The 12,029-nt window shown below is 67.2% G+C and overlaps 1 protein-coding gene across 1 annotated transcript; it reads left to right on the top strand.

Moving 5' to 3' along the window:
- Nucleotides 1–26: 26 nt before the first annotated feature.
- Nucleotides 27–12,005, top strand: KCNH4 (potassium voltage-gated channel subfamily H member 4). The gene is made up of 16 exons (XM_075171896.1): nucleotides 27–102; nucleotides 3,329–3,562; nucleotides 3,693–3,823; nucleotides 4,009–4,152; nucleotides 5,117–5,360; nucleotides 5,599–5,756; nucleotides 7,281–7,488; nucleotides 7,685–7,879; nucleotides 8,165–8,364; nucleotides 8,794–9,043; nucleotides 9,148–9,362; nucleotides 10,392–10,439; nucleotides 10,553–10,920; nucleotides 11,067–11,173; nucleotides 11,269–11,345; nucleotides 11,445–12,005. Exons 1-16 carry the CDS (start codon nucleotides 27–29, stop codon nucleotides 11,916–11,918), a joined length of 3,129 nt encoding a protein of 1,042 aa, XP_075027997.1. The 3' UTR covers nucleotides 11,919–12,005.
- Nucleotides 12,006–12,029: the final 24 nt, after the last annotated feature.

The raw sequence follows: 12,029 nt of genomic DNA, 5'->3' as shown, positions 1-12,029 counted from the left end.
CCCGCGGCGGGCGGCCCGGCGGGACCATGCCGGTGATGAAGGGGCTGCTGGCGCCGCAGAACACCTTCCTGGACACCATCGCCACCCGCTTCGATGGCACACGTAGGGCCGGGGCCGGGGCCGGGCCAGCGGGGAGCGGGGAGGGTCCGCGCTGGGCACGGCGGAGCCCGGGCGGGGGCAGGCGCTGCCCCTCGTGAAGCGGCGGGGAGGGCCGGGCTCGTCCCGGCACCGGAGCCCCCGCGGCGCGGCGGGACGCGACCGTCCCCGCGCTCTGCGCCGTCCCGGGGACCCCTCGTGCCCGTGGCCGGGCTCGGTGCTCGCGGACCCCCCGTGTCCCCGCGACCCGGGCAACCCCGCGGTGCGGCAGGGGTGCTCTCCCCGCTGCCGCTCCCCGCTCCCGCTACCGGGGCCCGCGGTCGGTGCCGCGCTCAGCACCAGGGACAGAGCCCGGGCGCGGCGGGAGGGGCCGCGCGGGACCCGGGGCCCGGCCCCGGCCGGGGCGCAAGGGGGTCCCCGGGAAGGGAGCACGGCCGGGCTCACCCCACCCAGGCCGCCCCGGGAGCCCCCGCGCGCCCGGCTTTGCCCCGTCCCGTGCTCGAGCGGTGGCCGGTCCCGGGGGGCTGTGTGGGTCATGCCTAAGCCCGCGGTACGTGGGGGTCGGGGTGCTGCCCCGAGGAGCCCCCAGAGCTGGGGTGCCCCGGAGCCAGGGGGCGGCCGTGGGGTGCAGCCTGTGCCTGTCACCTCGGCGGCACACAGCACTGCTGCGATGGACATCGCGGGGCCCTCGGGAAGCCCCGGTGCTGCACAGGGCAGCCAGCCCACCCTGAGCCCCCAGTTAGCAATGCGCCCGCTTGCTTGGGGCTACGTCCCTGGACAGGTGGGTACCGGTAGCGGTGTGTTTTGGCAGGGGCAGGGAGCAGGGCCTGTGCTGTCCAGTGCCGTCCGTTTTGGGGCCACTTCCCATGGCTGGAGGTTCTGGCGTGTCTCCAGGAACTGGGCTCCCCTCCATGTCCCTGTCCGTGTGTTGAGGCCAGGATGGATTAAGGCCTTGGCATGTTGGGGAGGGGATCATGCTGGGGTGCCACATGCCAGCTCCCAGCACCGCTGGCACCATGCAGCCACCCGGGGACAGGTTGTGTTCAGGGCTGACCCCAGGCCTCCCCAGAATCACCTGGAGCAGGGGGCTCCTGGGCCAGCTGCCTGCAGGGCTGGATGTCTCTTACCTTGCTGTAAGGAACTGGCATGAAGACGGCACTGGGAGCCTGCAGCCACCTCTGTTGGGGCACCAGGAGCACCCCTGAGGCATGCGTTGGCTGTGACGCTGGGTCAGCTCTTGGCCTTGCGTGATGTGGAGCATCCCAGATGACACAGGGTGTCATTTGCCCAAAGGAGCTCTCATTCGGGATGTTACCTTTGAGACTGCAATGCGTAATGAGGCAGCCAGCCCTCTGAGCCCTTCCCAGCTCAGACCAAGCTGCCTCCAGAGGAGCCAGGGCAGAGCCGCATGTGCTTCATGCTGGTGATTCTATGGCTGTCCCTCCACAGGGGCAGAGGCCAAGCAAGGCACTGGGGTCCACATGCCCCTGCCTTTCTGCTGAGCTGAGGGGAGTTCCCCCAGCTCTGCTGTGGCATTAGCAAAACCCCCGGAGGCAGCAGGGACTGGTGTCCCCAGCTCTGCTGGCCCTGGGCTCCCCAGGGCTGGATCTGGCTCTCGGAGGAGGAGGGTCCCCGATGGAGCTGCCTGAAATGACCCACACAAAGCCCTGGGAATTTGCCCCAGGGAGATGGGATTGCCCTACAGCACCCTGGCAGCATCCTGCCTGCAGCTGGACCAACCTGCCTTCCAGGCACTTTTAAACAGTGTCCGGCTTTGCGGGTTTGATGTGTCTCTTATCGGCTTTATCTGCCATGGAGAGGGGCTTTAGCCACAGTGATACACCATGAGAGTTAACCCTGCCTCTCCCAGGCAGCCGCTGCCCGCTGGGCCCAAGAGTGCCCGTCCAGGCAAGCTGACCACTGTGGCAGGGGGCTGCCGAGCCCCCCAGAGCTGCTTCACCCTTCTTGGCAGGGCTGCTCCCAAATGCAAGCCCTTTTTTTTCTTTTCTAATAACACATCCTGGACAACGCCATAATCCTGGCTCCCCAGGGCCAAAATCTGGCCTTAGTCACAGCTTCAAGCTATTTTTGCTTCTCCAAGCTAATCCGGAGCTGAGCTGTGCTGTGGTGGCCCTGCTGCACCCCCATCGCACCAGGGCTGCCTGTGGCTGCCATCCCCTCCTTCCCGCAACCTCCTCTGCCCTTGCCCTGCCTGTGCTGTCCTGGTACGGCTCTGCTGTGGGTGCACGGGTGCTGTAATCTGCTGCAGGCTCCCCTCCTTTGCTGTGAGAGGGGGCAGACCACATCCTGGTGCCTGGGCCGTGGGGTGCAGGGGTGCTGGGCTGGGCACTCGCGGGCTGGAGACCATGTCAAGGCTGGGGACACCCCAGTCTGCCCTCACCGGGTGCAAACACAGCCCGCACCGGCCATGCACCCTGCTTCTTTAGCACCCTTTTAGCACAAGGCCATCTGTCCCACTGGCGCAGAGCTTGCAGCAAGGAGCCACTGGGGTAGAGCCCCTGCCCGGCCCATGGCTGGGGGGCTGCGGGGCGAAAGCAGCCACTCTGCGGCTGGGCAGGGCGTGGGGCTTGCAAGGGCTTTCCTCTGCCTGGTGCCATCTCCCCGCCGGCACAGGGGTGATGCTGGGGGGGCTCTGCGGTGCTGTGACAGATCAAGGATGCTGTTTCCCCTTCACCTCCAGCTTGTGCCGGCTTGCCATGGGCCCTTGACTCACCCCAGGCTCGTGGCTTTTCCCCTACCCTCTCGGCGGGTGCCGCCACAGTGCCACAGTGCCGCGCCGGGGGCTGGAGGCCCCAGCACTGCCGCCCGGCACCTCTGGGCTGGCAGCGCCCGGCCGCGTTTGCCACTGCTCCCGCTAAGCTGCCTGAGCCCCGGCAGGAGGTGGGAGCGGCAGATGGCAAGGGGTGAGAATCGCCTTGCTCGGGATCACATCTCTGGCGATGGGAGCCGCGAGCTGGATCTGGGCTCTTTCCCCTTCCAGCGCGTGGGGCTGGGCTGGACATGGACTGTGCAGTCCTGCCCGGGATGGGGCCTCGGGGGCAGCAGGGCAGGGGATGAGTGAGCTCTGGGAGCAGCTGGGCACAGCCGGCGGCCAGAGAGAGACCTGGCTCCTCTTCCCAGAGGGACGCAAGGGTGGCCGGGAGGGCTGGGCTCCCCTTCGAGCCCCCCAGGGTGGCCCTGACCCCTCAGGGGCTGCTGTGTCTCCTTTCAGACAGCAACTTCATCCTGGCCAACGCGCAGGTCCGCCGTGGCTTCCCCATCGTCTACTGCTCCGACGGCTTCTGTGACCTGACCGGCTTTGCCCGCACCGAGGTCATGCAGAAGAACTGCAGCTGCCGCTTCCTCTACGGGGCCGAGACCAGCGAGCCCGTCCTGCAGCGCATCGAGAAGGTGCTGGACGGCAGGCAGGAGTACCAGACCGAGGTCTGCTTCTACAAGAAGGGTGGTAAGTGGCGCATGGGGCCGGGGCCCTGGCTGTGGCTCCGGCTGGGACTTGGACCCGTGCCAGCCCCAGGGAGAAGCTGCCGAGCAGCAGGGGGACCGTCCTGCCTTCACCACCCCTCTCCTCCATGCAGGAGCTGCATTCTGGTGCCTGCTGGACATCGTGCCCATCAAGAACGAGAAGGGGGAGGTGGTGCTTTTCCTTTTCTCCTTCAAGGACATCACAGACAGCCGGGGCAGGAGCCACCCAGGTGACAAGAAGGAGGTTGAGCCCTGGCTGTGGGATGGGGAGGGGATTTGGGGAGTGGTGTGTGCAGTGGGCACGTGGCAAAGGGGCTCCCAGTTCCCTGCTGGGTCCTGCCCACCTTTGTGCACCCATGCAAGGAGGGGTCCCCAAAGCAGCCCCTGCTCTGTTGCACCAGCAGTGGCACAGCGCTCCCACTAACCCAGAGTGTCTTTGCTGCAGAGAAGCAGAGGAGCAAGAAGCCCGGGAGCTCGCACCTGCAGGCAGCGCGGAGGCAGGGCCGGACAGTGCTGCACCGGCTCAGCAGCCAGTTCGCCCGGAGGGACCGCAGCGAGATGAAAATCAACCGTGTAAGGACCTGGGGGAGCACTCGGCTTTGCCTGGAGCCTCCCGGGCTGGGGCTGCGGGTGGCTCTCCCGGGTCCAGCCCCGCGGCAGATCCCGGTCTCGCTGGGATGCTGTTCCCATGCATGCACCTCACTGGCCTCTCCAGGCACCGAAATGCCCTCCATCCCCGGCACCCACACCGTGGTCCAGGCTGCAAATGTGGTTCGTTTGCAGCAGCAGAGAGACCAGCAGGTGCCTGGAGCTTGCCATGGGGAGAGCAGATCTTCTGGCAGCTCTCGCAGGGCTGTCTCTCTCCTCACACGTTAGCTGGGGAAAACCCAGCCGCTTGCTCGTGGCACAGCCGTGCTGGCCCTGGGGAGCACCGTTACCAGGCTGTGGAAGCCACGGGCACACAAGCAGTGCGGTTTCCAGCAGCAGCAGGGACTGGTGCTGTCTCTGTGCCAGCCCATTTGTGTGGCTGCGGTGCCCCAGCACAGGGTGCCCGGGCACGGCCACAGCAGTGGGCACCGCCTGCAGACGCAGGGCCGGGGTGGGGGTCTGTCACTGGCCGAGAGCGGCCGGGGGCCCAGAGCTGGCAAGCAGGCCGCTTGGATCATGGGGGCTTGGAGGAGACAGGCCCAGCTCTCCCCTCTCGCTGTCCCCCAGCAGTGCCGTGTCCCTGCAGAGGGTGAGGGTGGCTCTGCCCCAGCACGCAAATTGGCACCTGGGACAGTTCTGGGCAGCAGCTGGCAGTGCCAGTGGATTACTGTTAATAGCATTAGCATAGTGTTGATTTATGTGCTGTAATCGGGCATTCTGTGCCAGTCTCTGAGGGTGACCTCAAGCGCAGCCCATGTGTTCTGTTGGAAATGTGTATCCATCACCCCAGGCCAGTGGGACTCAGGAGGAGGGGGGCCTGTGGTGGCCTCTAACACCCCTGTGCCACCCCTGTGCCATCCATGTGCCACCCTGCTGCTTGCTCCCCCAGAACGTGTTTGAGAACAAGCCATCCATCCCTGAGTACAAAGTGGCCTCGGTGCAGAAGTCCCGCTTCATCCTGCTCCACTACAGCATCTTCAAGGCCCTCTGGGACTGGCTGATCCTGTTGGCCACCTTCTACGTGGCCATCACTGTCCCCTACAACGTCTGCTTCACGGGCACAGAGGACAGCCTCTCGGCTGCCCGCAGCACCATCGTCAGTGACATCGCTGTGGAGATGCTCTTCATCCTGGGTAGGTCCGTGCCCGGGGCCGAGCACCCACGTGGCATGGGGGACACGGCTGGGTGAGGCAGGGATGTGGCCAGAGGAGCAGACCTGAGGGGTGATGGAGAGGGGAGCTGGCATCGCTTTGCCCCCACTAATGGTGCCGAACACCCCGGGAGCGGGACCCGGGTTGGCTGCAGACCCCGGCCCAGCTCCCCCAGCTGCGGCAGGGGCGGTGAGGGCTGGTCTTGCTCTCCCTGGGGCAGACATCATCCTGAATTTCCGGACAACATACGTGAGCCAGTCGGGCCAGGTGGTGTATGACCCCCGCTCCATCTGCATCCATTACGTGGCCACCTGGTTCTTCGTGGATCTGATCGCTGCTCTGCCCTTCGATCTGCTCTACGTCTTCAACGTGACCGTGGTGAGTGGCACTTGCGCTGCGGGCAGGGGGCAGTGGGGGGGGTGGCCCTTTCCGCAGGGATCCATCCGCTCCTCGCACGCCTGTCTGGGAGCGGCGCAGGCAGCAAGGGGAAGCAGCGATGGCAGCTATAGCGGGAAGCCTCCCACGCATCTTAATTTAACCAGAGGCTGCCACAAATGACAGTAACTGCCAAGGCACCACTCCAGGAGCTGCAGGCAGGCTCCCGCCCTGCACCCAGCGCCCAGCACCCAGCACGCCTGTGCTCTGCCCGGGCTGTGGAGCAGCTCCACGTCCGAGTGCCAATACCCGGTGTGCACACACCATTGCAGCGAGGGGCACTTGCCCGTTCTGGCAGGGGGTGACCACGCGTGCGGGCACACGGGGCACATGCCAGTGGCGAAGGCAGGTCCCAGCCTGAGCCTCCCTGGGCTCTTGCAGTGCAGTGGGTGCGACAGGCTGCGCAAGTGCGCCGCTGGCACCAGCCCCTTCCCATCCTCTGCTAATTGGGGCAGGGAGGGGAGGAGGGAGGCGAGTGCAGAGGCTGTAATTACGCTTATTGGAGGCAGAGCAGCGTGCAGGGAGGACAAGGGCACTTGGGGCTGGAACTGCCCCCCTGCGCCAAACCCGGCTCCGCTCATGCCCCGGCGGTGCTGCCCGGCAGGAAAACAACCGCGGCGGTGGCAGGGGCTGTCGCTGCTGCTGCCTCTGCTGGGGCCGGGTGAGCCGGGGCACATGGGCAGCAGTGCCCTAGGAGGGGAGACCACAGTGCGAGGGAACAAGCAGCAGTTTCCTCCAAAATGCTGCCAAGGGACCGAGGTCTCAGGTCTGCGGCTGCCAGGATGGGCAGCCCCGGCAGGAACCCTCTGGGCAGCAGGGAGCAGAGCTGAGCCTCCCAGGGAGTGGGTCCGTCCTGACCCACCTCAGTGGGATCTGACCCCGGCGTCTGCTCTGGCACAGCCGCTGCCCGGTGCCCCTGCCCAGCTCACGGCCCTGGGCTCCTGTGAGGTGCCCGTGCAGCACTGGCAGGAGGCAAAGGACGAGACAGGAGCTTTGTGCGAGGTGGGAGGCCCTGGTGCGCTCGGCATCGCTGCGGTCCAAACCCACCTGCCTAAGCCAGGGCACCTCTGGCTCTCTCTGTCCAGGATCTCTGCAGGCAAGGCACAGCATCTTGCTGAGACTTCCCCTCGCAAATAGATTAGATCAGCTTTCTGCCAGCACAGCTTCACCAAACGCAGCCTCCGATAGCAAAGCCACTGTTGCCTGCTTCCCCCTCCCACTGGTCACCTCCCTCCCCTCTCCAGCACCCCAAATTTCCCAGGGCGATTCGGTGCCCTGACAAGCTGTGACCCCAGCTGCCTGCTGGGCTGCTTGGGGATGAGCTCTCCCTGCTGGCCCTGTAGCCCACGACCCTCCTGGCAGCTGTGAGGGGTGGTGAAGAGTCCCTGCCCCAGGGGGAGGTGGGGGGGTCCCTTCCCACCCCTGCCTGCAGCTCCGCTGGGTTCACCCACCTGCCCCGCTCCCCAGACCTCGCTGGTTCACCTGCTGAAGACAGTGCGGCTGCTGCGGCTGCTGCGGCTGCTGCAGAAGCTGGACCGCTACTCGCAGTACAGCGCCATGGTGCTCACCCTGCTCATGTCCATGTTCGCGCTGCTGGCCCACTGGATGGCATGCATCTGGTACGTCATCGGCCGCAAGGAGATGGAGAGCAACGACCCCCAGACCTGGGACATCGGTGAGCAGGGCTGCCTGCCTGCGGGGGCTGCGCGGGGTGGGGGCACGCTCAGGACGCCTGGCTGCGTGCTGCTGTGTGCTGCAGGCAGGAGGGAGCGGGCAGAGGGCAGTCCTGTGGGACAAAGCGAGTCCAGGGCAGGGATGGGACTGAGCACCATGCCCCTCGGCGAGCGCTAACCCCTGGCTGTGCTTGGCAGGCTGGCTGCACGAGCTGGGCAAGAGGCTGGAGGTTCCCTACATCAACAACTCCGTGGGGGGCCCCTCCATCCGCAGTGCCTACATCGCCTCCCTCTACTTCACCCTCAGCAGCCTGACCAGCGTGGGCTTCGGCAACGTCTGCGCCAACACCGATGCTGAGAAGATCTTCTCCATCTGCACCATGCTCATCGGGGGTGAGGCGGGGAGTGGGGCAGGGCTGGGAGGGCTTCACCTCCGGCTGGAGCAGTGGGTGCGGCAGGTACCCGGGCAGGACAGGGCACCGGGGGGAGGCGATGAATACGTGTGCCCTGTGGGACAGCCCTGGAGCTGGGGTTAGGGGAGAAGCCCCCTGTGCTGCACCCCTTGGCCCTGCGTTGCTGGTGGGGGCAGAGCCCAGACGCTGCCCGGGCCCCTGTATGCCGCAGCCCTCCAGCCAGCCGGCCCCTCGGCAGGCCTGACGCTGCCCTCCTGGCCCCCAGCGCTGATGCACGCCGTCGTCTTCGGCAACGTCACGGCCATCATCCAGCGCATGTACTCCCGCCGCTCGCTCTACCACACCCGCATGAAGGACCTCAAGGACTTCATCCGCGTCCACCGCCTGCCCCAGCAGCTCAAGCAGAGGATGCTGGAGTACTTCCAGACCACCTGGTCGGTGAACAATGGCATCGATGCTAACGAGGTAGGAGGTGTTGGCCGGGCTGGGCCAGCCCCCTTCTGGCCCCCCGTCCTGCACCCAGTGTGGGGGTGATGGGGCTGGCAGGGCCAGCTATGAGAGAGAGAGAGAGCACGCCTGTGTGCATGCGCACGCGCGTGTCCATGCTCAGATGTGCACATGTCCATCCTGTGTTGCTGGAGGGACCAGAGCTGGGTGCCATTCCTGCCAGCATGGGGAGTGGGCAGGCATGTGGAGCACAGGTAGCCCATCACCGTGGCCAGGGCTGTCCCGCGTTTGCCAGCCGGGACTGCTGGGCTCTGCGGAGGCAGCCAGGGCAACTGAGCAGCAAGATGCTCTGCTCCAGCAGGGGGTCTGTCCCCTGGGGCTGGCAGGCTGTGGGGAAGGCTGCTCCCTGCCACCTGCACCCCAGCACCCCAGCCCTGCTCTCCCCAGCTGCTGCACGACTTCCCCGATGAGCTGCGCGCGGACGTGGCCATGCACCTCAACAAGGACATCTTGCAGCTGCCCATCTTCGAGACGGCCAGCCGGGGCTGCCTCCGCTCCCTCTCGCTCCACATCAAGACCTCGTTCTGCGCCCCGGGGGAGTACCTGCTGCGCCAGGGCGACGCGCTGCAGGCCAACTACTTCGTCTGCTCCGGCTCCCTCGAGGTGCTGAAGGACAACATGGTCCTGGCCATCCTGGGTGAGGGCAGGCAGCACAGGCTCTCCCCCCAGCTCCTTCTGCTGCCCGGCCGGGCGAGGGGCCCAGGGCTCGCACTGCTAGCCCACCCCGGTCCCCTCCTGCAGGCAAAGGGGATTTGATCGGAGCCGACCTGTGCAGCACGGACCAAGTGATCAAGACCAACGCGGACGTGAAGGCGCTCACCTACTGCGACCTGCAGTACATCGGGCTGCGGGGGCTCTGCGAGGTGCTGCAGCTCTATCCCGAGTACGCCAGCAAGTTCACGGCGGACATCCACCAGGACCTGACCTTCAACCTGCGGGAGGGCAGCGAGATGGAGGTGGGTGCGTGTCCTCCCTCGCAGGCCCCTTCCCGTCCTCACAGCCCCGGAGACCGGAGCAGGGCTCTGCACGGCCACGGGAGGGAAGTTTGTCCGCTCCCTGCTCGTCGTCCCCAGACTTTGAGGCCGGGGCAGGGGCTGTGGCTGTGCCACCCCGGCCATCCAGGTACATCCTATCCCGGCTCCTCTCGGCTCCGCGCAACCCGGGGAATTGGAAGCAAGAGCATTTGCAATGCAGGAGGCTGAGGGGGATGGAGGGCTTGGAAATGGTGATGGAAGGGACTGGGGGGCACCGCGGGACAGCCAGCTGGGGCACGGCCCCCCCGGTGCACAGGAGGCAGTGCCGGGGGCTGCCAGGTTTAGTCACGCTGCTGACTCCGGCAGCCGGGGGGATGTTCTGCTGCAGAAATAGCTCTGCAGCGCTTTTCCTCCCCCGTCTCTGCTGCTGGCTCTGCTCCTCCAGAGCCTCTCCCCCCGGTACCCACCTTCCCCAGGCCCTGTAGAGGTGGAGCAGGAGGTCACTCTTTAGATCCCAAATAGCCCTACCAAAACCCAACATGTCCATCGCTCAGGGGAGGTAGAAATAAACCAAGGGTGGATGGATGCAAACGGAGCTTGCCAGGTCCTGCAGAAGCCCTGTGCAGCCTCCCCTGGCCAGCAGCACGTGCCCAGGGGAGCCGATTCTCTGACGGCTGAGCCAGGGTTGGGAATTGGGGCGCAGCCATGGTTCCGGCTCGGGACACGCAGGCCGAGGTCAGGCAGTTCATCAGTGCATGACAGCAGCAAAGGAAGGAGAGAGGGCAAGGGGCTGCAGAGGCCAGTGCTGGGGCTGACGGGGACGGGGCTGATGCATGGTGCCGGAGGTGGTTTGGCTGTGCAGGAGGGCACCGAGAGGCCGGGAGGGCTGCGTGATGAGGCGGGGAACGGGTGGGCGCGTGCCCGGCACTGTGTCTGCCTGCGGCCGGTCCCCATGGAGCTGTGTGGGGGTCCCGCGTGCCACTGAGCCAGCGCCGTCTGCTCTCCCCACAGGGGCTCTGCCGCTACTCCCGGTCCCCGCGGCTGTCGCAGGCATCGCAGGTTTGTGCTGTGCCGCGGGCGGGCGGGGGGAAGGATGGGACAGGGGTGGCCATGCCCACCTTTGGCACCTGCGCGGGGACCAGCCCCGACCTCCTCCCTGCGCTCACCCACAGCCTCGTCTGGAGAGCGGTGCCGCCCCGGAGAAGCCCCTTCCCTCCATCCTGGAGGACGAGGAGGAGCCCGACGACATCTTCCAGCACTCACCCGCCACCATCACCCGCCGCAAGCTGCTGCTGCCCCAGCTGAGCAGCCCGGTGCGCCGCAGCTCCCTGAGCAGCCTCCTGGGCGATGAGCTGTGCCAGATCTCAGCCCTGCAGCGCAACTGCCGCTCCCCGGCCCGCTGCAGCCGGGGCCGCAGCCCCTCTCCGCAGTGCCGGAGGGACGCCCGGCTCCTGGATCGGGAGGGCGGCGCGGGCAGGAGGCCGGCCAAGCTCCTCATCCCCTCCCTGCACGCCTACGGCCCCCCGGATCTCAGCCCCAGGTAAGGCTGGGACATGCCGGTGGCTTGTCTCGCTGCTGCGTGTTTGTGCTGGCCGGGCTGTGTGGGGCCCCCGGGAGGCCACTGGGAATGGTGGCAGAGGGGCGAGGGGGTGACGAAGGCCAGCCCTCACCCCCTCCCTGCCCTAGAGTTGTGGATGGGATTGAAGACAATGGGGGGACATCAGAGCCACAAACCTTCTGCTTCAACGTGGACCCCCCGCTGCAGAGCGTGGCGAGGGACTCCCCCACGTCAGGTACCTCTGGCAGTGCCCGGCAAGGCCGGGGGTGCTGGCTGCGGGGCTGGGGGGCTCGGGGAGCCCTCCGCCACCGGCCATGTCTTCCCTGGCAGGGACCGACGCAGGCAGCCCAGCCCTGGCGATGGAGGCGGAGGAGATAAAGCAGAACATCAGGAGGCTCAACCAGGAGGTGCGGCAGGGGCTGGGGCTGGGAGTGTGTCCCTAAAAGCATCGGGGGCGATCGGCCGGGGGCATCCGCAGGGGCTCACTGCTCTCCCTCCCCTTCCAGATCAACCACCTCAACCAGGAGGTTTCCCACCTCAGCCGGGAGCTGCAGCGCATGATGGAGCTGCTCCAGGGCCGCCTGGGTGCCCCGCAGCCCCCCACCTGCCCCTACCGCCTGCCTGCCGCTGCCTCGACACCCCCCCGGCCCTCACCGCCTGCCGCCCCGGTGCCCCCCTCACCCCCGCCCGCGCCCCCCAGCTCCTGCAGCTCCCCCTCCGCCAGCCCCCGGGCCAAACGCTGCCCTGTCCGCAGCTGCTCGGCCCACGCCACCACCAGCCCCGCCATGCACCCCTGGGTGGGTGCCGAGGGGCCGTGCCTGCCACGGGGGGACACCCCCAGCCCTGACCCCCGCCAGGCCTTGGACTCGCAGCCCCTCTCGCTGCCGCCCCGCTCTGCCCACTCGTTCCCTGGCTGCTCGGCCGGCGGTCAGCCCCGCGCCCACTCGCAGCCCCGCGCCAGCTCCACCAGCTCCCACTGACCCCGCGGGCACCGGGGTGGCGGCGGGGGGCCCTCGCCCTGGGGGACCCTCGCCCTGGGGCACCCTCGCCCGCCACCCCGCTCTGCCCTCCTCGCTGCCCGGGACACGCCA

This window comes from Calonectris borealis, chromosome 22, assembly GCF_964195595.1.
Source record: "Calonectris borealis chromosome 22, bCalBor7.hap1.2, whole genome shotgun sequence".
NCBI lineage: Eukaryota > Metazoa > Chordata > Aves > Procellariiformes > Procellariidae > Calonectris > Calonectris borealis.
Note: the sequence above shows the minus strand (reverse complement) of the source record. Positions and strands in the feature narration are given on the sequence as shown.